This window comes from Podarcis gaigeae, assembly GCF_964106915.1.
Source record: "Podarcis gaigeae genome assembly, chromosome: 3".
In the NCBI taxonomy this organism is placed as follows: domain Eukaryota; kingdom Metazoa; phylum Chordata; class Lepidosauria; order Squamata; family Lacertidae; genus Podarcis; species Podarcis gaigeae.
In genome coordinates, this window is record NC_139680.1 from 82599718 (window position 1) to 82626256 (window position 26539).

The 26539-nt window shown below is 43.3% G+C and overlaps 1 protein-coding gene across 13 annotated transcripts in view; it reads left to right on the plus strand.

Moving 5' to 3' along the window:
* Positions 1 to 26539, plus strand: part of LTBP1 (latent transforming growth factor beta binding protein 1) — a 213290-nt gene that overhangs the window by 22215 nt on the left and 164536 nt on the right. For 3 of the 13 annotated variants that reach the window (XM_083732107.1, XM_083732108.1, XM_083732109.1), the window contains exons 1-3: positions 3566 to 4778; positions 7767 to 7837; positions 22182 to 22467. In XM_083732107.1, the coding sequence (XP_083588233.1) occupies positions 4306 to 4778; positions 7767 to 7837; positions 22182 to 22467 (830 nt within the window). In that variant the 5' untranslated portion in view covers positions 3566 to 4305. Of the gene's footprint in view, positions 1 to 3563; positions 4779 to 5494; positions 5569 to 7155; positions 7305 to 7766; positions 7838 to 22181; positions 22468 to 26539 lie in introns of those variants that run through there. The other 10 variants (XM_083732098.1, XM_083732106.1, XM_083732110.1 and 7 more) reach the window with 10 other exon arrangements.

Below are 26539 nucleotides of genomic sequence, written 5' to 3' on the forward strand. Positions count from 1 at the left end.
GTATAATAATTAGCCTAGATAACAATGACAACAGGCAATTAATCACAGTATGGACATATGCCAGAACTGAGAAGACAGACTTTTACGCAATCCTTAGCTCTGGAATCATCATGGTCACATCTGAGCCCGGCCTTGGCTGGGGAGGGCGGGGTATAAATAAAAAATTATTATTATTATTATTATTATTATTATTATTATTATTATTATTATTATATTTAGCCTATGGGAAGTTGGACAAAGGAAAACCCAGTGCAATAATGACTCATTCGTGTCAAGAAGGGTTTTGAACCATGTCCCAGGGCCAGAAACCTATTTGATATGCACATATACAAGCTGCTGATGAAAGCTAAGGTTTAAAATGCACGTAACTATTTATCTAGACTGATTTTAAGCCTGGAGGCCTTTAAATATGCATCTTAAAGTATTTGCAAGGGCAGCAAAACATCATAGTTCTAGAAACTCTGGTATTATAGAGATTCTATAGATCTATAATACCATTACTATAAATGGTATTATATAAACTCTGGTTCTATCCTCTCAAGGGTATATCTTCAATGCAACAAAACTTGGTTTTGAGCTGTTAGAATCATAGAATTGCTGTGCTATAATGGGGATGAGGAACCAGCAGTTCTCCAGATGTTGGACTACAACTCTCAGTGATCCTGACCATTGGCTATATGCTAACTGGGGCTGATGGGAATTGGAGTGTAACAACATCTGGAGGATCACAGGTTCTCCCCGGTGCACCTACTGTTTAAGTCCCACCTTAATTCTCATTACTTCCCTCTGGGGGTTCCCTAGAAATGAAGAGACCGGTAGAATGTAAAGAAGATATTTGTACAGAGGTTGTGGGATCACATCTGTCTGCAACTGCTAATTCCACTGCTGTTTTTTTTTAACACAGCATATGTTCTGGAAAAGTCTGTGGGTATAGTCTATACAGTTAAAGCCAATTTAGGCCAGGTATTTTCTAGTAAATGTATCAAAATAATTACTTATTTCATAATGCTTTCCCACTCAACAGACATGCAAAAGAGGAAATACTGTGCTGGACAATCAAGAGGCAAGCTTTTCCACCACCACCACACCTGCCCCTGCTTCTAAGAAGGAACTGCTCCTGTTCTGACATCCTTTGCCCCTTTACCAGTTGTGGTTTTTAATGTTTATATATATATATTAAAATGTGTCTTTTATTTTTGTTGTTGCTGTTGCTTGACTTACCTTTTGCATTACCCTTTGTGAGTTTCCTTGGGGTCTATTTTGGCTGAAGGACAGCATAGAACTAAAATGTAACATAACATGCTTTGGGCATATACCCAAAATGGGACAGGGTTGAATGCGTGTTGTTGTTTTTATCCTGCCTAGAAGAAAACTTAAGCAGAAAGAGTTTTGATAAAGGATTCCAAAGTTCTGTCCTGTACTGAGGAAAACAAATACATTCAGACTCATCATAGTTTAAGCTGACAGTACACATTCTGAAAATACAAATTATTTTTAGATTATTCTGGGAGGAAAGAACCAATACAAACAGACAGAACAACAGAGATCCACTCTCTCAATTTTCCAGTGACTTCTGGTGCAAGGAATGGAATTAGGCAGCTACCTGGATTGCAGTGGTTAGAGATGGGGTTAAGGTGAGAGGCGTAGGACCACTGATACTCACTTTCAGCTGAAACATGCACTAAAAGAAAATAAGGGCCTTGTACTTACCCCTGAGGAGCCTATGCCCACTGCTGATGTTGCTGCACTCCAACTCCCATCATCCCCCTAGCCAGAGGAGCATAGGAAGGGGGGGTCCGCCCAGGGTGCTATCATGGAGGGGGGTGACAAATTATCAAGGAACAATTACTGCCTTACTAGGGCGGTTTATAAAAAACTTTATTTTTGAAAATGCCTGCTCCAAAGGTCTACACTAGGGATTATATAGCTATATCTGAAATTTCATGCATATCAGTTAATATCTTGACTCTCCTCCACAAAAATAACTGTTTACTTGGCCGTTTTCATATGTCGTGAAGGCTGAAATTTCAATTCAGTGGAGCCAAAACACAATCCATCCTGTAGATTTAAGTATCTGTCCACAGTCGCCTACTTGTTATCAGGGCCCCAGAATTCACATTCCTTTGTAAGAAAATATGAAATAACGTAAAACCATTTTTGCAGGCAAAAAAATAAATAAATCAATGTGGTGGGGGGGTTGACAAGAAATTTTCTGCACCGGGTACCACCTGACCTTCCTACGCCTCTGCCCCAGCCAGGGATGTTGGAAGTTGTAGTCTAGCAAACAACATGGTAGGGGGTACAGGTTCCCTACCCTTACCTGAGAGAGAAGTGCTCCATGATATGAAATCATTGGTTTATACTGTATCCTCTTGCTAAAAATATTTGCTTTAGACTAAAGTTTAGTGTGGGAGGGGGGGGAATCCTAAACATATTTATAAGCCATTAACTTATGGAGGCATAGCCATGTTAGTCTCTTCCAGCGAAGTCTCTTGTGGTGCCCTAAAGACTAACAGATTTACAGTGGTATCTCGGGTTAAGTACTTAATTCATTCTGGAGGTCTGTTCTTAACCTGAAGCACTACTTTAGCTAATGGGGCCTCCTGCTGCCGCCGCGCTGCCAGAGCATGATTTCTGTTCTCATCCTGAAGCAAAGTACTTAACCCGAGGTACTATTTCTGGGTTAGCGGAGTCTGTAACCTGAAGCGTATGTAACCCGAGGTACCACTGTATTGCAGCATAGCCTTTTGCAAACTAGAGCCGTCAGTGAAGCGGATTAGTCTCAGAAGGGGAATAAGTACCATTGTAGTCAGCAAAATAAACACATGCAGGATTGTGCTGTACATTCTAATGGGTTCACCAAGATGTGCAGTGTGATCCTATATATGTTTACTCAGGAATGAATCCTATTGATTTAATTTGGTAGTATTTCAAAGTTTGCTTGGATTAGGGTTAAAGGCTGAAATCCTATGCATATCTATCTGGGAGTAAGTACCACAGAGCATTCATTGTACAGCTGATTTCAGAGTAAATAAGCATTAGATTGCACTGTATTGTTACTGATACATACACACTCAAAATGTAATGGCATGTGCTTTTTCAATGATGTGTGGTATATAATAGCACATAAGAGTTTTAGGAGTTCAGGTAATGGATGTTTTGCCATTCTTTTGATACACTGATGACCAATATGATATGCCTTTGTACTTTGTAATGCTTAGACGCTTTCAAATCACAGCTTAATGGCAGTTAGTGTCTTTGCAAACTTAAGTTGTCAAGTACTAGCCTGGCATTGGTGTTTTGTATTTTTCTTCTTCTTGAAAGCAAGTTACAAAAGGAAAGATTATGAGAATTTAGTATGGGTAGATAGTATAACTCCTGGTGTTGTGATACATTTCAGCGTTGTCTGCCTTGGTGTCTAGGCATTGTGTACACGCTTTCCACCATTGTATTCTGGGTGAAGAAGATCGCTCTTTTAACTTCCAGCTTACAAAAAAACTTCCAGCTCTTTTAACTTCCAGCTTAACTTACACTTACAAAATGCAAAAGAACGAAAAGATTCATCAATAGCACATCACTGAGCTTTTGTCTAAGGTCGCAGATCCAGGAGCCTTCTCAGGTCTACAGCAACTCTGTTTTTGAAACTGGATCGTGCCTGTGAGCTCCCAGCCCCATTTTATAGTTTTCCGAATTAGGACCGGCTGCCTGACGTCATGCCTGCCTGAGATTGGCTGCGCAGATCTGACACTCAAGGGGAGCCGCACACCCGTAGAAACTTTTTAAAAAGACTCTTCCCCCTCCTTCCTCAGCCTGAACTGCTTTAAAGCTTATTTCTTAGCCATGCGTTTAGACCACTAGCAAACTCCGGCAGCCGAAATAGCTTTTCCTTGGAGAAGAGAGGGGGGGAAAGAGAGAGAGAACCCCACCAGAAAACACCCTTCTGCCGCCGCTCCTCCTCCTGCCTGGAGCCGAGGTCTCCCCACACCCCACCGAGCTTCCTCTCCCTTAACAATGTTTTCTTACTCCGTGCAACATCTTTTTCCCCTGGAGTTGCTCACATGGTGAAAGAGAGCCCTGGACGGCGGCTGATGCGAGAGAGGAGTTAAAACTCTTTCTGCCCCCCCCCCCTTTTTGTTTTCTTTTCAGGATAAAAGGGAAGAAGGAGCCACACTCCAGGAGCGACGGAATTCCAGACAATCTTTTTTCTTTCCCCCACCTTCTTTGCAAAACCAGGAACTTTGTGCGTTTCTTTTGTCTGCAACGAGGGTTTGCGGAGTTCGCGTGGCCGCGGGGAGTTTCTTGGAAATGGCTTGGATCAGGTGGGGTTTTCTGCTGTGCGCCTGTGTCTTTTTGTCCCCGGCCCTCGACGCTTCCGAGAAGGCGAAGCGGAGGACGATCACCTATGTACTGCCGGGTACGTCGGGCAGCCGCCGGCAGAGCGGCGGGCAGCAGCAGCAGCACCAGCGCGCGTTCAGTGTGGAGGTGCTGAACACGCGTTACAGCAGCACACGGCGGAGCAGCAGCAGCAGCACCTTGGAGCGGACTCGCCGGATGAGTAAAGCCAGCGGCCCCAGCGTGCAGCTCCGCTTGGGCCCCACCGTGCAACTCCAGCACAAGCCGAGCAGCAGCAGCAGCAGCGTCCCGGCTGCGCCCGCCGCCTCTTCCACTTTCAGCAAAGCGGGCAAGCTGGTCGCGCGCTCCAAGCTCCAGCAGCGCCAGAGCAACAGCACCTCCAGCGTGCAGGTTCACTCGAAGCCCCATCTGCAGCAGCTGCAGGGGTAAGGCGACGCTGCCCCTTTCCCGTGGGGCCGCATCGCTTCCTCCGCGCGAGATCCCCCCCCCCGGTGGGGCGGGCTTTGATCGCGCGCGCCTGCAGAAGCGGGAACGCTTGTTTAATGAAATGTATGCTCGGTGTTTCCCACAATGCCTCTCTTCTCCCCCCCAACCCTTCTCACTGTCTTCTCCTAAAAGAAGTAGGGCCACTATCTTTCGGCCTTTGCCCCCCCCCTTCTCTATCAGTTAAGGGGGGTGGGTCAGCCCAAGATTTATTTATTATGGCTAGAGCCTCTACCACAGGGTGGAGAAAAAATGGGCCGCGCTGTGAGGGGAGGAATCCATCTGCTGGGCTTTGCTGTATTGCTTCACACCTGGCTGAGTATTGGGTTGGGAAGTGAAGACAATGGAGAGCATTACACGAGTTGCTTGGCTTGGCTTTGTGGTGATTTTTTTTATTTTTTGGAGGGGAGAGGCATTCCTGTCTACTGCTGCAAGGTTGCCATTCTTGGGCAGCTGCTAGGGTTCAAATATGGCTCACAATGGACCCTGGCCTTGATCACATGGGACTCCATTAAAAAAATACATTTTTTTTTGGCCTAGCATTCCATGCAGCAACAGGTCTAGCTGCCATTTTAGTTTCCCTCAGTGCCCCTACTGTAGTGTTGTAGTGTGGCATTGTGGGAAAGAAAAGTGGTGGCCGGTGTTAAATTTCTGCTACTCACCACTAGTAGCAGGCTAGACCTCCAGGGCCCAGACTTGGAGCTGGTTCTGCCCTCTACGGTAAGGCTTGAGGTGAGGTTTGAGGCTTTGAAATGGTGGTGGTGGCCTTTTTAAGTGAAGGATTTTCCACAATTTGAGGGAGTTTTGAGTTACCTATAATTCCAGTGACATATTCAAGAACCTTTGAGAAAGTTTGGGACAGAACGTTCATTTGAGCCCCGTTTTCCTTCTCAGTTAAGAGAGTGTTATTTGTGAATATTGTCTGAGGCTTGGCACAGGTGGTGACCATTTTGCATGTGTCCAATTGACGCATGACCACCAACACGTGTGTTGTTTTTGGCCCCGGAAGGGAGCAGTAGCAGAACTGGCTTATGTTTGACTACTGACATGTACAATGACCTGGAACACAACCCTTGCACAAATGGGGAGTTGTTTGTATATTTACCCCTCCCTGAAAGGCTTTGGCACTTTCTGAGGAGGCATCATACACATCATGAGTCAATGTAGAAAAGAGGCTTTTGCATCTTCTGAAGTTACGTATCATAAAAAGAATGATGGAATCCTTGAAATTACCATTGTAGTATTTGACTGATCATTAGGAAACAGCTGCCTGCCCAATAGTGCATACACATGGTAAAAGTTGAGCCGTCATTCAATTAAAGAAATCTTAATTAATTAAATGTGATTTTTGTGTGTGCATATGAATAAATAGTTCTGGAGCAGCTTCCTTTTTCATGTTGCTAATGCTTCCATGGATTATTACATCAGGCCGCATTTAGAAGAGGCATTCTCTTCTGTGTGGGTGAGAAAGGAGAATAACTCTTCTAGGATAGCACCTGTCTTGTACACTATTAAAAATGAATTTCTTGTACATTATTAAAAATAGTGGACTTTTATTTTAAAAATTTGCTGCTTGATTTTAGACAGTTTAATTTTTTTAAAAATTGATCTATTTAACTGATTAAATGGCTCTAGACCCAAACATTTATGGAACTCTTAATGTCTGCCCTGCAATTTCTTATCACTAATACCTGATGTGTGAGGGCTTATCACATGTATGGCAGCACCTTGTGCCATGCCTAAAGGCAGCCTTTTTATTACAACTTTACATGTTTCATAAGGCCTGGTTATTGAAATTGTTTCTGCCATTTTCATTCTGCAGTATCTATTCAGTATTCTACCCTGTTGGCTCTTGTCTTTTAATGGCTTCACTTTGTCACATAGATCATATTCACAGCAATAGATTGTTAAATATGTCTCACTTTTTCATGTGTTCACGAGAGGGATCCTAGAAAATGGACAAGGTATTGCAGCAAAGGTATTGGGGTAAGACCTCAGGCAAAAACTCCACAAGGGAGATTGTTAGGTACTAAGGTTTGACAGCCACTGAGCAAGATGGCTTGTGTGGATGACACCCTTCACAGAGATGGCCCAATGAATTTTGTCGACTCGTGCAGAAAATCCAAATGGGTGCGCGTTGCATGGAACACAACATGCGAGTTGCATGTTGGCGACTGGCTACCCTTTTATGGTACCTGTCTCCTAATATGGTCTGTCTCAGCCCTGGAGAGGGCTGAATCTGACCTTGATCCTTTCAGCTGTCTTGGTGCTAAGTCTTTAGGGCTTTCTTTCCCTTTCTCCTTGGATATCCTGCTGTGGCTCTTCACTGATTATGGCTGGTTTCAGGGCCTAATCTTTGGGAAGGTGATGAGAATGTAAACAACAGAGACATTTGGACGTCTGCACGCTTTCTCATGCTTATGCAGCCAAGAGGGATGTGCCTTGAGGTCACATGTAATGAAAGTGAGGTAACTACAGATAAAGAAAGCTCTCCACTCCCTGTTAGGAAGCACAACAAGCCAGGGGAGGCCTATTTTCATCTGTTACGAGCTTGAGGCTGGAGTGCTAAAGAACAATGAGTGTCTTATTCTTATTTAGAACATTTATAATTGCCCTCCCTCAGGCTTTAAACTTTACTGTTCCTTGCCAACTCCTAGCATTCATTACAGTGAGCTGGTGTCTGCAGAGTCTTTCCTCCTTTAGCATGTTAGTTCTCTCTCCTTTTCAACTCTTTCCCATCTCACCCCTGCATTGAGGTGAGGAGCAATTCTTTTGCAAGGGCCTCATTCCCTAATGGGGGTGGGAGGCGAGGGGAGGGAAGAAGTGTGCAATTGATTTGTAGCTGGATTTAGAGAGTGCTGCACCTGGCCGTTGATGAGGTTATAAGAGGGGCTGTGGTGAATTGTTTCCTTTCTTTCCTGTTGCTGCAGGGTGAATGTCTGTGGAGGGCAGTGCTGTCACGGCTGGAGCAAAGCTCCTGGCTCTCAGAGGTGCACCAAACGTAAGTAACCATGTATGCAGTGTAATCTCTTTCCTTAAGCAGTGGCTTCCATCATGGCAAAAAATATCACAGCAAGGAGGAGACCAGCCCATCTATCCCCAAATATTGTCCAGAGAAGGAGCAAAGGCAAGGAGCTTGCTTCCCCCTTCTGATTAACTGCCAGTTTGCCCCATGACTACAAAACTGAAGGGAAAGATCACCTGCGGGATTGTGAGGGCTTCTTCATGTACAGTATATGTGTGTGTTAGCAATCCATTGTAAGCCCCCTTGAGGACAATTTGATTGAAAGGCTGGATACAACTCTATATATAAATAAAGCCATCATGGACCTTGCAAGGTCTACCATTGTGTAGCCAGCTAATGATTGAGGCACAGCCCCATACATGTGTTTGTTGTCAGGAAATCCCATGTCATACCTGCATGGTAAGAGAACATATTCTGATTTCATTATATGAATTAAATGTATGCATAAAATAAGGGGAAGTAATTGACAGAGCAAATAAAACTAAAATAGCTTATATCCTCCACCGGGCTGTTTTGTTTGTTTACACAGTGCAGTGTATTTCCCCCCTGCAGGGCTTAGTAGTTTTATCATGTTCAGATTAAGGTTCCTTATTAATATCAATTATTTTTAGCTTGCAATCATTTCATATAAGCATGAGAATTCAGGGTAGAACAGCTTTGTATATGATCCTCTGTTGTCAGTTAAGATCTGCAAGTGGCAACTTGCTCTGAATTCCATCTTGCATGTTTGCCAGATCAGCCTCTACAAGAAGCAGGACCATTTCTGTGGTGGCCTCAGTGCTGCCACCTGAATTTGTTTCTGTGGTGGCTTTGTTGTTGTTGCTGTTTTTTTCATGCAGCTCTTGATTTTAGAAATTTTAGCCTACCCGCTTGAAATTCATTAAGGCAGCCTTATAAATTAGCACTCCAAAATTACCTGCCTGCTTTTTAGTCATAAGAGTTGCTGTTGAAGTATGGATATAGAACCCTCTCCTTTCTTTTCCAGCTTCTCTTATGAGTAGATTGCAGACACAGAAAACATTTTCGTGGACCAGGAATGGTCACTGCCTGCCTCTTTTTCCAGCCTGCTCCATTTCTATGCTGAGCATGTAGGAAGAGCCTCCTGTGCATCTCACAGAAGTGCAGTGAACTGGCAGCAGAGGGATGAAGTGGTCTGTCTCTCTTGCCAGCCTGATAGATTTCTATGCTAGACACCCAGTAGGCGAAGCCCTGGCCTATGTTTCCAGCATAGAAATCAGGCTGTATGTCTGTCATGTTCTGGTCTGATACCAGATCCCTTGGGGCAAGGCAGGTCAGGACCACGGATAGCTCTGAGTGAGCAACTTGCTCTAACAGAGGTGGAGAGCAGACAGCCTTTTCAAGCTTCAGCTTCTAGAGTACCTTTCCTAGGCTCCTCCCTGTTGTAGAGAATTTAAGGACAAACCTCTGACCTGAAGATGGGCACTCCTCAGTTCCATAGCCTGGGGTACTTCCTGCACCGCTGGACAGGTGAGGTATTGTGGGAAGTATTGGGTCCTTGGACTCAGGAAAAGATGCTTGTGAGGGTCTTGGCTCTGGCCATATTTGCCCTTGTGATCTGGGAGTTTCTTCTGGTTGCTCCTGTCTGACAGGCTCAGGCAGAATGGTTTCCTAATGCCCAGCAGCTGGCTCAGAACCCTGAACTTTGTCTGGCATCTTAATCAGGAGACCACAGCCTCTGATTCTGAGTCTTGATTACTTCTGGTCGCAGAAGCATGGGTTGCTGTATCCCTTTGCCACCAGCCTGGTGTGTTTCGCTGCTAGATGTACAGGAAGGAAGTTCAGTGCTTCCAGTGTAGAAACAGGGAGATACCTGCCTGCTTGGTTTCTATTCTGGAAGTGAAGGCTGGGGCTTCAACCCCTGAGCCCCAAGTATGGGCTGCTGGAGAAGGGATGATGTGCTCTTTGCCTTCACTGGCAGCCAGTCTGGAGGAAAGGTCTTCCTATGCCCAGCATAGAAATACAGTGAGCTGCTAGAGTAAGGGCTGAGTGTTGACAGCCCACTTGGCTTCTAAGCTGAACTGGAAGGAGGCAAAGCAGTCATCTTGCCCCTTGGGAGTGCAGTGGGCTGCCGAAAGAGAAGGGCTCGAAATACCTTTTCAAGATAGGCTTAGATTCATAGGGTAATTCTACACCCATACTGAATTCGGTATTTGTGGAGAGTTTTCATGGAATTAGAGAACACATAAAGCCCTATCCAAGGGAAAATATGTGCAGGTAGGCAAGAGCTGGTTGGCTGTATCCCACTTGGCTGGTGCAGGGTGTAGTTTCAGTCTGTGCCTGTGCAGCTAAAGAAGCCGTTGAGGGTCTGGTCTCCAGATGTCCCACACAGACCTTCATTTTGCATAGACTGAAATAAATGCTTCTGTTTGTTTCAACATTTACATATGGAAACAAATGCAATAAATTCTGGATAGAATGTCTGACTCCTGGTATGCATATGGAAGCAGAAATAGTTTTATTGAGGACAACTGTCATGTAGTGCATTCCGTTTTGTCCCAGACAACAAATAATCCATCTTTAATGTGTAACAAACAATGATTTTATTAATCTGAGCATCTGCTACTGATGCCTATGTTATTACAGCAGTACATTTGCATTTTGATGTACATTCTTGTAAGATCTAAGCTAACATTCAGGTTGAATGTTTCACCGGTTGGGAGGAGCTAGTGGTTCACGGTTTCCAGCCCTTCTTAAGGAATCTGTTTATTGGGCCTTACTTAGGAGTATCCCTTTCTTTTCCACAGCTGCAAAATCCTGTAAATGCATTGCATTGGTTTCTCCAAACACAATAATACCATTTTTTCATTGTTCATGATTAGAGATTTTCTAGTGGAGCCCTGGATTAGGGGGTGTATGTGACCATTACTACTGAATGAAAAAAGGAGTATAAAATTTGCCATTTCCTACAAAGTTGGTTTCTCCCCACACATTGGGAAAACTAGGAAGGATGGAAACTGCTGGAAGGTGAGGAGATAGATTCTGACCTTCAAGGCCAAAGATCATCTAGACAATTTAACCTTCCATGCATTGAATCTATAGGAGATAGTGGGTGTGAGTCAGCTGCCTCCACTCCTGAAGCATAATGGGGCAGGTACCAATACGTGGAGGGGAGAGTTGAGAGTGTCTGCTGGTTCAGTCTCTTGATGTCCATGTATTCAACAGATTATATGTAGAGGGGAGCTTATGCATATGTACCTGTGTGTGGGGTGGCTCCACTTTACTGAAGTTCCATGGAGTGCATGGGTGTCAGGGCTGGGGGGCTGGGACATGTGATGCTGGAGTTGCCAGGCGTAGCCCAATTCTCCTTCCCACACATTGAGCCTACACGTAAACAGCAAAGTATGAACGAGGCTTCTGTAGAACAGATTCTGCCATCATTTTTTACATCGCAACACCACCAAGAGATAACATTTCCTCACAGTTTTCAAGCTGCGAGCATTTTCCTTTAATATTCACCATACAGTGGAGGCTCACTGGAAAGTTTAGCTTCTGCAGAATGTAATAAATACCTTGTGGCTGTAAATTCTGAAGGAACGTTCACCACATGAAAATAATGATGACATTCAAAAATTAATGTGTAGAATTAGGCCTTGGGCAGAGAGAGCTGATGAGGAAAAGGAAGTGTGTGTGTGTGTGTGTGTGTGTGTATTCTGTCATAGGTCAGCTGAGAAGCCTGTCTATGTGTTATCTTTATGGTGCAGAAGCTGTTAGAAATATCCTGTATATGGTATATTCTCTATGCAGTTGTCATAACATGCAGCTGTTTATAATGTGGGGTTTTTCCCCTAACCAGCACAAAGAATTCCACACCAGCAGTCTCCGTTTCTTGTGCTGGAATGGAAACTCCCCAGTACAATTTTTAAGATTAATGAGATGACTGCCTCGGCACATTATGGCATTGGCATGGAGAAGGCACCGTGCCAAAGTTGCTTCAAGTGGTTACCACATGAAAAAGATAAAACAGGCCTGCTCTGAGTTTGTCATGCTGTCATCTTCTGTTGAAGCTGCAGACTGAATAGGGGATTTGAACCTATATGTACTGAGTATAAGACAAGGTGTTAGTGCATTGTTTACTTTTTTGAAATATAGCCTGATCAAACCAGGTTGACATAGGAGCCACAGCAAAGGGGGAGGAGAGTTTGTGTTGGATTCATTGCCTTTTATTTACAGATTGACATTAGTGCAGGCCCTTTCAGCTTGTGGCCCATTCAGCAATGTCAAGCCCACCAACTATATATAGTCGTGACCCATATATTGCAAAAGCAGGGGGCGCGCTGTTAAGCACTTGCAAGGTATGGTTTGTTGGGTCACAAGTCATGCAAGCTTTATTTTTATTTAATTATTAAATTTATATACTGCCCTTCATCCCAGGATGGTTTACAATACAAAAACACATAACATAGTAACAAACGAAAATACCCCCCCCACCGCACTATAAAAATCCATAGATTGTTTAATTAGCCAAAGAGTTGCCAGTGTGGTGTAGTGGTTAAGAGCGGTGGACTCGTAATCTGGTGAACCGGGTTCGATTCCCCGCTCCTCCACATGCAGCTGCTGGGTGACCTTGGGCCAGTCACACTTCTCTGAAGTCTCTCAGCCTCACTCACCTCACAGAGTGTTTGTTGTGGGGGAGGAAGGGAAAGGAGAATGTTAGCCGCTTTGAGACTCCTTCGGGTAGTGATAAAGCGGGATATCAAATCCAAACTCTTCTTCTTCTTCTTCTTTGTGTAACACACAGCAAAGTACTATGTGTGTATGCAGAGATTGGAGAACAATTGCATCAGGATAATGAAATAATTTTTAGGATCCAGTATAGCAATTCTGGTGTTACTAGGCACCTGAAATGTTACAGTAGCAGTTTGGATATGATTTGTGCACTTTGCCATTTTTATTTATAACTTCAGAGAGCCGAAGATTCATATTGTGCTGTGTTGTTCAAATCCGAAAACTTTCTGTTATGTTAGGGCACAAGATTAAGTATGGCAAGGACAATGTCTGTATAGAAGATCAAGATAGCTGCAATATTAAAGCCTCTGATAATGCAAGAATTGTAAAAGAGCTTTTCCCCCTCCAAAGTAAAGTGTTGAAATAAAGGATATGGTTTTAGTCCACTGGTGAGATAGTACCCCAAAACTGTAAGAATTCCATTTTTAATTCGTGCAGAATGCATTCATTTATCTTTATGCAGTGGGAAATTATGGAGTGGTATTGACCAAAGAGGGAAGCTAAAAACTGTAAAGCTGAGCTGGAAGACTGAGAGTTACAGTAACTGAGGAGAGTGAGACACAGAGGAGGTATCTATAATAGTGATGGGTGGAGGACAAGAATGAACAAAAACAATTAGTAAAGGCCAAGATAAAAGAGGGGATGGCAGATTGTCTAGGATTTGAGGTAGGAATTGCTGTGTGCTGTTGGAGTAGACAGGCAACTTTGGCAGGAGGGCTGCCAAGATCCAGGGAGGTAAAGGATGTGACTGACAGGTAGAGGATGAGTTCACATTAATTTGAATTTATCAGACAGACAAATAAATTTATTGTGGTTCTCTTTCTTTTCTTTGTTTCAGTAGTGAGATTTCAGAACTGCAGAAATCATTTGTCCCTGACTTACACTGCTGTACTAACAATAACTGAGAGAGAGATTGATCCGGTGATTGCACAGGGGGCTAGGTTATTCAAATAAACTTAACACAAGAACTTGAAGTTAAGGATTAATTGCACATGGTGGAATTATTTCATATCCTTGCAGCCGGTATATGCAGGGGTATAGTTCCACTTGATCTCTCAAAATAAATTTGGCTATTTTATTGCATTCCACACAGAAGGAATTTTTATCCACAGAGGTAAAAAGAATTATCACTGCAGCTTGAACAATTATGCATTGCAAGCTACACATTATAGTCTGACCCAAACATAATGCCAAACTATGATATGACCTTATGTGAACGAACCTAGCCAAACCATTGTTCTCATGCATTTCCAACTATTCCTTCTAATTTTGCACTGTGATTCCCTTCTTGGTTTGATGAAAGCCGTGGTTTGCTCTTTTATCCAAACTGGCAAACTATGGTTTGTGCTTGCCTGCAGACCAGTCCTGGTTTCTAGTCCTGGTTTGCAAAGTATGGTTTGCATCAAACCTGCCAGGGACATGCCTGCTTTTTGCTTTGTGTCATGCTTGCTTCCCTGATTATTCCATGGACAATAGGCCTGGGTGACGAACCACTCCTAGACAATATATTAAGGGCCAGAGCCTTATGGCGCCTTCACCCAGTGGTATATTGTGAGTGAGACTTGCCTGCGCCTTACCTTTCTTCGATGGTTTCACCCTGGTGTCTCACAGGGCTGGGGTGTTGCTTGTTGTTCCTCCCATTGGTGGTAGAAGGAGCTGTGACGGTTTTATCCCAGCAGCTCTTGGGGCCGGGGTGATACTCTTTCCTTTTCAACATTGCTATGTATCACTATATTTTGGACAGTTCAAGAAAATGAATGCTAAGGCTATCAGTGGTTGCTACCTGGATAGATACGTTATTTGTCCACTGTTGAAGGCCATGTGCTTCTGATTATCTGCTGCTGGAAACTGCAGTAGTGGAAGACTGCTGTTGCAGTCACATCCTGCTTGTAGACTTTCCATTGTGAACTGGATGCAGGACTAGATGGGCCACTGGCCTGATCCAGCAGGGCTCTGTGTTTACATTCTTAAAATGAGGTTTTATTGCCATTTTGTATAAGCAATAGCAACTCAGACATTTCAGAGTAAATACGCTATATGTTATGTGCCCCTGCACCAGTTATTCCTATTTATTAGCATTCTGATAGCTCTAATTCTCCTGTTGCCCCTTTAAAAAACAATGCTAGCTTTATTTGGCCTGTGGGATGGAATACATGATTAGACTCTGTGGTGTAAATTCTGTGCTACATCTTCCTGTATGTCTCTACTCTTCAAATGAATGGATTTGTATTTCATGCTGAGACTTAGAAGCCTGCTGCTTATTTTGTAACTGAGAACCATGACCTCTGAGTGGTATCAGAGTTCATCTGATATAGATGCTTATGTTAACCATCTAGTAATGTATGTAGCAGGGCAGGTTCATTGAGGGTTTTAAGCTTTAAGTCACCCTTATACCATCCAGGTTGCAGCACACGCAATTTCAGGGGTAACTGAGAGCAGCAGCTGCAGTTTACAAGTCTTCAGGCAGCCGTTTACAACCCACTCCATGACCCATAATGGCTTTCATCTTTGGGAACATGTTGCACAGTTCCTAGGCAACCACAAAGTGCTTCGTTCCTAGAAGTAGTAAGAACTAGCGGGCCATGTAAAGTAAAGGGGAGCGTGGGAGAAGAGGCATACACTAATTCACTTCACAAGTTCCCTAGAGGTGAGATAGGTTCCTTCTGCTGCCTATTTTGCTTCCTCTCCCTCTTGTGATGGTGCCTAGATCCTATTATGGTGCCTAGATATTATTATGATGGTACAAGCAGAATTAAGTCCTGTTGATTTCATTGAGGCTTACTTCTTTGTAAGTGAGTATAGGATCCTATACTCACTTACAAGGAAGTAAGCCTTAATGAAATCCCAAGCAAGTGCTCAAACAAAACAACACTGAGGAAAATAAGGAGCATCAATTGTACTTGTTTCTGTGCTTTCCTTGTGTGGGAGGCACTGCTGCCTGCTTTGGGGATGGAAGAAGATTAGTGCAATACAGTTCAGAGAAGGCACAGTAGTAATATATAGCCAGGGGGATGGAGTGGAGACACCTTAGACAGTTGCAGCATTATTTATTATGGTTTGTATCCTCATGCTCTTTTCCTAACACTGTTGGGCAGGCCCATGCAAAAGGGGTTGGGTAGCTGGGTACACTTGTCCTGGGCCTCAGAAGGCTAAGCTGGTCAGCGACCTATTGCCAGGGACTAGCTGATTTTTCATTTGAGTTTATAAAAGGGTAAAAGGGACCCCTGACCAGTCGGTCCAGTTGTGACCGACTCTGGGGTTGCGGTGCTCATCTCGCTTTATTGGCCGAGGGAGCCGGCATACAGCTTCCAGGTCATGTGGCCAGCATGACTAAGCCACTTCTGGCGAATCAGAGCAGCACACGAAAACACTGTTTACCTTCCCGCCGGAACGGTACCTATTTATCTACTTGCACTTTGACGTGCTTTCGAACTGCTAGGTTGGCAGGAGCAGGGACCGAGCAACGGGAGCTCACCCCGTCGTGGGGATTCGAACCGCCGACCTTCTGATCAGCAAGTCCTAGGCTCTGTGGTTTAACCCACAGCGCCACCCGCGACCCTAAGCGCCACCCGCGTTGAGTTTATAACTTTATTCTAATAAGACTCCTGCCCTGCGCCTCAGACAAACTCTGTACAGACCTGCTGTTGAATGTTAGCTCCTGAGATCCCCAGATACAGTATTTAAGAGGAATTTGCTGATGAGATCTTCATCCTTACTTCTTAGAGAAGATGCATTGAATTGGGCTGTTAATAAGGTACAACCTTAATATAACAGCACTTTGTAACTTTATTTCTTCTTTGGTGATCACTCGTAGCAGAGTAAGATTGTCTTCTATAAACATGGTTTTAACAATGAGTCCGTAAGTGACTGTGGAAGCCAATTCTGGATCCACACGTCCTTCCACAGTGGGGACATTGGTTTCCAGGCGGGAGTTGATCACAGTGTGGATTTGCCAAGTGTTCCTTTCTCTTGGCACACTTCTCCCTTGTGTCCTGAGTTCAAGTGTCTTCAAAGCCCATGACACCTTTGGTAAAGGCTGTTCTCCAACTGGAGCGCTCGCAGGCCAGTGTTTCCCAGTTGTCAGTGTTTATAGTACATTTTTTTAGATTTGCCTTGAGACTGTCTTTAAACCTCTTTTGTTGACCACCAGCATTACGCTTTCCATTTTTAAGTTCGGAATAGAGTAGTTGCTTTGGAAGACGATCATCAGGCATCCGCACAACATGACCAGTCCAACGAAGTTGATGTTGAAGAATCATTTCTTCAACACTGGTGATCTTTGCTTCTTCTAGTACACTGATATTAGTTCACCTGTCTTCCCAAGTGATGTGTAAAATTTTTCTTAGACACCATTGGTGGAATCTTTCGAGGAGATGGAGATGGTGTTTATAGGTGGTCCATGTTTCACAAGCATATAGTAAGGTTGGTAGTACAATAGCTTTGTAAACAAGCATTTTGGTTTCCCTGCGAATGTCCCGATCCTCAAACACTCTGCACTTCAATTGGGAGAAAGCCGTACTCGCAGAGCTCAGGCGATGCTGGATTTCAGCATCATTGTTGGCCCTTGTGGAAAGATAACGGCCTAGATAGGAGAAGTGATTGACATTTTCCAACATTACACCATTGAGTTGGTTTTGTGGCGCTGCAGAGGGGTTATTTTGTACTTGTTGGTTCAGCACTTTGGGTTTTTGGATGTTGAGTGATAGGTCAAGCTTTTCGTAAGCTTCTGCAATGATATTTAGGATGGTTTGGAGGTCATCCTCTGAGCGTGCACACACTACGTTGTCATCCGCATACTGAAGCTCTATGATGGAAGTTACGGTAACCTTACTCTTTGCTTTCTGTAACTTACCTTACTGGATGGTGTGTGTGTGTCTGTGGATATATATAGTGTTTTTTATAGGCACAAGGGGTAAAATCCTTTTTATCCTGAGCTAAATCTAGAACCTTGTGTTTTGTCATTGGTGATCTGATACTGTTTGCTATTATAACTTCAATGGAAGGGCAGCTGGAAATTGCCATGATGACACAATACAACATTTTCTCACCTGCTGCCAGCGATTGCATAAAAAGCAATTTGACTCAAATTTATTCCCTTCACATGTGAATTGGACATGCTGCTGCTTGTTTGTGTGCTGAAGCCAGATGATAAAAGAGGAGAAAACTGTGTAGTGTTTTATAGTCATCATATGTAAAACTGGATGAACTTCATGGATTTAACCAAAGTATTATTCTGGCTGTGGGGTTAATAACTAACATATAATTTACAATTAAATAAACACCTGCCTTTCAGAAAAGAGTTAGGCTTAATAATTTTTCTTAGTTATTTGGGGAAATATTGGAGAAAATCCATTAATGTTTATAAATCTCCTTTGTCATTATCATAAGCGAGGGAGGGTTTTTATTTGAATGCTCATTTTTTGACGTTTAACATTTGGGGGGATCATGTAAATTACTTTGGCTCTTGTTAAATAGGTTTCTGAACTGTAATATTGGATTCTACAGTTGCCTAGATGTATTTTTTCTATACAGTCCCAGTAAATGTATTTTGTTTGAGATTCAGTAAGTATTAGGAACAAATAGGAAGCATAATGCTGGTGTGTCTGGATCCTCTAGGCTGGACTTAGTGTGATGTTTGTACACTAATATCATAAAGCCACAAGACCATAAGCAAATGGAAACAGAAGTGTCTGACCTTTTCCCGTGTCTGAAAATTGTACAGATTTTATGAATCTCACAAAACATGTCTTCGGGATCTGTGCATCAACTTCCTATGTAACTTTGGGAAATTATGGATGACAGCATTCCTGCACATTTCATCCTTTATTTGCACCTCCTAAACTGGATCTTAAATTATGTGTCTTCACTATAATAAAAATAAACTCTTCCTTTTTTGTTACATATATGTGTTTGTCTGTATATGAATATATAGTGCTGCAGTAACCTAACCTGAATTCTAGTCTTTATTTTTAATTCTTTTGCCAACTTCCCAGCAACATGTCTTTAGGTTTTCTCCACTCAGTTGGGAATGTCAAGTATAATTATTTTCAGATATGCTGGGAATGATGGGTAACCCAGTTGAGAATATTTATACTAACTTGGGTAAATGAAAGATGGATTAAAATGTTGCCAAAACCTTATCAGATTTGGGCTGGAGTGAAGCTGATCTCTTAAACCAAAACACAAAGCCAGAGTTATTGTTTGCAGAGGCAGCCAAGGGAGGCTGGAGTTGGTACAGTCTGAGACCAACAGGGAGGCACTAGGGGAGCATGTTGGAGCAGAAAAGTGCCAATAGAGGGAAGATTTCAGCTCGTGCATCTCCAGAAGAGAGAAGAACCCACAGGCTGTAAATTAAGGCAAGGCTCTGAGACCCAATTGCACTTCGGAATCCTCAGTTCAGCTTGCAATATCTTAACTCAAATTAATTACCATAATTGACTGAAGGATTTAAACTCACCTACTAACTGAAGGTCTCAAGATGGCTTACACTATGTTGAAAATTTAATAAATTAGATAATTGCATAATAGTTACTGGGCATGGGGAAGGTGTGCATACGTTTCTCCCTAGGTCTCTGGTGTTCCAAGTTTTCACTCTGCCCTTGAATTTTCTGGCCTGGAACTGCTTGTTGAAAGAGCCAGAAGAAGATAGTGCCTCACAGGCTGAAGCTTGCCCACTGGGCTTCTTCTGTCTCACATATCTTCTGGCTCTGGCAGCAGATGCAAGAGAAACGGGGGGGGGGGGGAGGAAATAGGTTGCATGCCTCCCCACAGTCCCCGGATGTTCCAGCTCTACATTCCTGAGCAATCTTCTGGGTGAAGTGACAGTTGAGGGCACCAGTTGGAACTGGTCATGAGTTTTGACAGGCATGAAGTGGGAAGGCAGCACATTGAATTTGAATGGCAGCAGAGGGAATCATTACTATTGTTATTATATGTCACTTTTTTGCACTCTGCCTCAAAATGACTTGCCTAGTAAAATAAAACAACAGATATTAAAATACAGTGGTACCTCGGGTTAAGAACTTAATTCGTTTTGGAGGTCCGTTCTTAACCTGAAACTGTTCTTAACCTGAGGTACCACTTTAGGTAATAGGGCTTCCCGCTGCCATGCAATTTCTGTTCTCATCCTGAAGCAAAGTTCTTAACCCGAGGTACTATTTCTGGGTTAGTGGAGTCTGTAACCTGAAGCGTCTGTAACCCGAGGTACGACTGTAAGATAAAATCAGCAATACACAAAAATTAAAATGCTCAGCTGACAATATATTTAAAAGGAATGAGTCTTCCACAACATGCTTAAAAGATGAGAGTGAGACAAAAAAATGACTTTATATTGGAACAGCCTGGGAATATGACTACACGTGGGTGCAGAACCCCCTAAGGCAAATGTGATTATTTTACTCATTAAATTGGTATACTGCCCTTCACCAATAGATCTCAGGGTGGTTCATGACATAAAACAATAGTTGACTTTTCAGTGAGCATTTAAAATCAGCCACACTGGTGAAATACAGATACCGGTATATATTCCTCTTATTTGTAGATGGAATGGTATGGAATTGTTCTGGGGTAAGAGATCCAGTGGCAGATTGAAACATAAGTGCTTTGCCAAAGCCCTGTCTGCCTTAGCTAGAGGGGATTCAGAAGAACTTTGAATGGAACTTGTGTCCAAAACAACTACATGCTAATGCACTAATCCCCTCTTATTCTCACCCGAATTAATTGTTATGGTTTAGCAGGTGTTAGGCTGCTCTTAGAGAGCTTGTCTGACATAGCCAGTTCTCCACAGTATGTTATATACTATGAAAGGCCCCTTGAGTCAGGGAGGACAAAAGAACACTGAGGTTATGTTTTATATATGTTTGGGATCTGAAAGCAATCTGAGTTTTGGAAATAACAATTGGTTCTCAGTCCAGATGGAAGGCAGCTCACAAACTTCACTGACTGTATGGAACTGATTTCAAAGAGGGAAATTCACTTGATGTGTATTGGAGTGTGTACTTTTTTTGTTTCAGAGTGAAAACAAACAAAAATGTGGGAAAGATTTGTATAGCTTTGTCTTCAGCTCTCTCCCTCCCACCCCCTCACCTCCATGCCTCTTCACAGGACGACATCTATTTACTGAATGGTTACTGTCAATAAATTGTGTGTAGGAGAAAAAATTGTTAAACACAGTTCTCATTTGCCTTTCCCAGATGCATCCTAAACCCTTTCATAGTGACTCAATGTCCATGTTGATATTTATTACACCCTTGCGCAAAAGTCTGCAACAGTTACTAGCCCTCAACACTGTTTTACTGAGTGGCTCACCTATCCACATATACTGTACTTCAGATGTAGGAGTGGGGGTTGCTGTGCATAAATGGCTGGTGAGCTGCTTTGGATTTGTGGACAACAACTTTTGTGGGCCTTGCACTGCATATACAAGGGCAGCAAAATAGAATTTCCTAGGGCTTACCAAGCGAAACCATTCCCCACCGCCATCAATGGCAAACATGCAAATTTAGTTACAGCCCTAGGCATCTCTAAGCAATGTCAGAAATTTTTTTAGCCTCCTAAGGATTTACAGAGCTTTTTGTGTCCCAGCTATCAACAACACCAAATTTACTGGGAACAGGAGACTAAGCTTTTAAAACCTCTCTTTCTTAAATGATATACATTCCTCCTTAAATGAGATGGTGACCTTGTGGGAATATGCACTAATGTGTGAAGATAACATGAGCCTTTTTATGTTGAGAAGTATTTGTTTGCAGAAAATAATCTGTATAAGATTTTGTCTGTGGTTTGGTGAAAAGGAGATCGTCTCCCTGTAGACGTTCTTAATTTACTGCCAGATATCAAATTGGTTTAGGGCCAAGCATGAGGTGAGGGCGAAGCACAAATAGACTGTGTGTATTAAGTGTAGCAGTAAATACCTACATCAGTAACTGCTACGTAGTCAAAGCAACAAAAAACCCAAACCCTATTCATATACTGCCAGGTTGCACCATTTAACTCAGGGGTGGGGGAGTGAATCTGGCTGGCAGGCTGGATCTGTTCCTCTCCCAAGCCCTACAGGTTGCTTTGACAGGTGAGTGCGGCTGCCCACTTGTGAGCTACTTGATGTCACCATGACATCAGGTGAGGTCCTTTCTTTCCCCAGTTTGATTTCAGACTACATGGACAAGGGAAACATTTCCCTCTGGGGTTTGCTGTAAGTGCCAGTCAGTTGACCAGTACTTATAGCATGAGCAGGGACTGACTGTAATAGAGTCCCCAATACCAAACTCTGCAGTGCAGCCAATCCAAGTGATGCTTGTGCTCCAAATGTTCATCACCTGATTGGTGCACACAACAAACCTTTCTTGCCAAGAAGTGTAATTGGGAGTGTACTTTAGATGTGGGAAAGGTGGGCATTTGGGGGGGGGACAGCCACATGGGCCAAACCGGACCCCTAATTTGGCCTGTAGGCATTCCACCCCTGATAAGCCTCTTGGTTAATCAAGGGATAAGAGTTTTGCCTCAAAAACCTGTAATGTTCACATTGTATTGTGAGGAGATTTTAATTGTTCCATTTGTTTCTCTCTTCTTTGTTTAGCTAACTGCTCACCACCATGCCAAAATGGAGGGATGTGTCTGCGACCACAGCTTTGTGTGTGTAAACCTGGGACAAAAGGCAGCACTTGTGAGGATGCTAGTAAGCAAGAAACTGCTTCTCCTGGAGGACCAGGCCCTGTGACTCCACCATGGCCTATTCCTCAGCGGTCTGTTCAGCAGACCTTTTCAAAGAAGGTTCAGGTCCAACAAAAGGTCAATCCCATGGCTCAGATGACTTTTACACTAAAGCAGAAACCCTCCGGATTACCACAGCAGATGCAATCACAGTAAGTCTTTTCCCTCATTGTATATTTAAAAAAAAAGTTGCTTTTTCTTGTGCTTAGCATTACATGTGAACAAGGCCAGAAGGCCCTCTCCTCTAGAAAAATTATGCATTTCAGCAGTTGTACTGTTTTTTGTAGCAAAGGGGCAGATATGGGTGGGGATCGGGGAGCAGAAAGTTTTGTATGGTATTTATTTATGGTGTGCATCATACTCAGGAATTTTTTGGGAGCTAATTTCCAAGGCTGGGCTGGCAAATAAAATTGGTCCAAATTTTACCCTATACAGGAAAATAGGTAGAATGGAAAAGTGCTGGATTGGAGGTTGTCATGTTGAGTAAGAGGACAGCAGAGGATTTGAAAAACACTGCAGCAATAAAAGACAAAAAGAGCAGTCTGGACATTGTCAAAAGCAATCTAATCAATTCTTAAATGACAGAATGAATGCTGTCTCTGAGGCTGTCAGCTAACCATTGTGCTTTTACAGTTTCGTTTTCCTATTTTAAAAAGTGTCTGCCTCATACGTTCTGTTATCAAAGAATAACACAATTAGGAGGAATTTTCTGCTTGGCAAAAAACAGTAAAAGTTAGTCCAAACTAAGTGATGCTTTATTCACAAACTGAACAATTGATGAATACTATATTTTTCATAGGCTTTTTTGTCACTGTTATCCAGAGTGTGGTGATATTTGGATGACGATGGCGTGCTTATATTTGTTTACATCTTCTCCAACAGTTCTGTTAGTCCTTTCAGCCAGTCCTTTACTATTTCCTCAAGACTTTCCCCAATGGCATCCTTTGTCTTGTAACATGGAGATTTTAACTTTGATGCAGAGCGGGTCTTTTAGGAACTGAGTGGTTCCTTCTGATGGCCGTCTAGCAGAGGTTGCTTCTTACAGAAGGCAGAAGAGGTTGATGTTTGATTTTCACTTTTTCCCTATAGCCTTCTCTGCCACCCCCCTCAAAGCAGATTTTCAGGAGACTGCTGGGGAAAGGGGAAATTGGCAAAAATAACTTTCCCTCTTTCTTGAATGCTTATGGAATCTCTATTTCTGCCCCCCCCCCCTTGATTGGTGGGGTGGAGGGCATTGGTTTGAATAAGTTATGGAAACCTGATCAGCATCCAATACAGCATTTCTTTGTGATTGAGTAAGGTGACCCTTATGTGTTGGGACATAGGCTGATTCGGTCCATGCTGTAGTTGAGTCTGCCATTGATTCACTAGATGTGCCAAAATCACAAAATTTCCATCTGAGTATGTGGTAAAATTTCCACCACTCCATCTCAGTATACATCTTGACAAGTGAGAATGGTTGTATTAATCAGCCCTCAGTAAGTATATTTACATATATATGGACGGCACGATCCAAATACCCATTCATACACTATTCTGCAAATGTAGCTCTCCATATAAAGAAGCTTTCCATGTCGTATATGCCCCTACTCATAAAATGGACCAAGAAGGCCTCTGTGTGCTTAGAGCTCTGCATGTGCACGGGGGTTGTAGTTCTTGGAAGTAAATTCCATTGAACCAAACAGAACCTTAATACAGTGGTGCCTCGCTAGACGAAATTAATCCGTTCCGCGATTCTCTTCGTCTAGCGGTTTTTTCGTCTTGCGAAGCAAGCCCATTGACAGCTTAGCGGATTAGTGCTAGAGCTGTCAGCGATCAGCTGTTAAGCGGCTTATCAGCGGAACAGCTGATAAGCGGCTTAGCGGCTTAGGAAAAGGGCAAAAAAACCCAAAAAAAACCGCTGGGGGACGCAAGATTTTTTCGTCTTGTGAAGCAACCCCATAGGGAAATTCGTTTTGCGAAGCGCCTCCAAAACAGAAAAACCCTTTCGTCTAGCGGGTTTTTCGTCTTGCGAGGCGTTCGTCTTGCGGGGCACCACTGTACCCATGTTATGTATTTAAGATCCAGAGGCTGGTCTACCAAGATTTCATTTCTAACTCTCATTTGCCAAATGTGTGATCAAAGGAGGAAATGAGGGAGAAATCTTCTTCCGATTTTGATATGTAGGAAAGTGTGCTTTCCCAAATGGGCCACTATGCTCCACTGATTTTTCTCTCAAATAAGAGATAATGAATATCTTAAAAGACTTTGTATTCATGGTTCATTCAGATAATGCCCCATGGCTTTCCATGGATCAGGAGTAGACTTACCGTATTTTTCGCTCTATAACATGCACCTGACCATAACACGCACATCGTTTTTAGAGGAGGAAAACAAGGGAAAAAACATTCTGAATGAAACAGTGGATGTATCATTTTTGGGCTTCATGCTGTGGCCACAGACATGTGATCTGATGGTGAATTTGGGGTGACCCAATGCAAAAATCCTGAGAATCCCTGTGGATCCATGCTTTGTAACCACGTTTTTGCACCATTGCAGCCCCAGGCAACAGTGGGTACGTGATTTTTTTGGTGCAGGCTGTAGCCATGGACATGCTATGTGATCTGATGGTGAATTTGGGGTGACCCAATGCAAAGATCCTGAGAATCCCTGTGGATCCATGCTTTGTAACCACGTTTTTGCACCATTGCAGCCCCAGGCAACAGTGGGTGCGTGATTTTGGGGGGGCAGGCTGTAGCCATGGACATGCTATGTGATCTGATGGTGAATTTGGGGTGACCTAATGCAAAGATCCTGAGGATCCATGTGGATCTATGCTTTGTAACCACATTTTAAGTGGGGAGCGAAGGAAAAACAAAGAAGGGACATGAGAGGGGTGTGCAGAGAAGCAGCTGGCTAAGAATGCAGGAGAGGGATTTAACGGGAGGGAGGAAAGAAAGGCAAAAGTTTCCCCCCACCCAAGCCAGCCATCTCTCTCTCTCTCTCTCTCTCTCTCTCTCTCTCTCTCTCCCTCCCTCCCTCCCTCCCTCCCTCTCTCTCTCTCCCTTCCCCCCTCTCTCTCCCTCTCCCCAGCAGCACCGGAGCAGAGAGAGGAATTCCCCTCTGCTTGCCTGGAGGGGAGGGGCTTTCCCTGCTCTTTGTACTGTTTCAGCAAACACAGCAACGAAACAGAGGAGGGTGGGCAGTAAGACCCTGAGGCAGAATGCAGGAAAGCAGCCGCTTCCTCTTTTCAGGTTTCCCTTCTCCGTGAAGCGCCGCGATTTGATTTTTGCCTGATTTTTCGGCTCCTGGGACCACACATTCGCTCTATAACACGCACAGACATTTCCCCTTCCTTTTTAGGAGAAAAAATCTGTGTGTTATAGAGGGAAAAATACGGTAGTTGCTATATCTTAGTTGCCTTCTTCTTTGATACCTAATGTACAAAGTAACAACTGCTATGGGGAACTGCATATTCAAACCTCCACCAAAAATCCTAGTATAGATGTCAGCTTTGTGCACAATGGAACAGCAGGGCAAAGAGTGCTTGAACTCGAGGCCTGAACAACCCAGACAGGATCCAGTTAACTAGCTCAGTACTAAGGTATCTGGCTTGTGCTGACTTTCTGTGATATTCCCTGAGAATAACAAAGATATCAAGTGAATTAGTGAACTCAGGGAATGCAGTTTTGATCAGTAGGGGATCCTCTGTTAACTACAGCTGGAGCTGTTGATACTAGCATTCATATAAGGTATTTAATGCCTGCTCACACCATTTGAATATGGGCATATGCAGATGGGAATCGAATTGCAGGTCTATTTATTTTATTTTAGTTTTTGGTGATGTGCAATGATTTGAAAATACTTCTTGTAAAATGAGTTACAGTGGTACCTCGGGTTACATACGCTTCAGGTTACAGACTCCCCTAACCCAGAAATATTACCTTGGGTTAAGAACTTTACTTCAGGTTAAGAATGGACCTCCGGAACGAATTAAGTACTTAACCCGAGGTACCATTGTATTTTCCAAATGTTCAGAATTCAGCATAGCTAGAAGAGGCTCTAAGCCCTCAAGTTTTGAATTTTGCACTGTAGGTTTCAGATGTTTACAAAAGGCACTATTTTTATTATGGCACAAGCTTTTGTAGGCAAGGTTCAATTGAAAATGCAATAGCAGTTTTGTTAAAGCATATGCTAAACTGTAGCATTATTTTTATTCTTCCATAGTATCTAACTTGAGGGCAA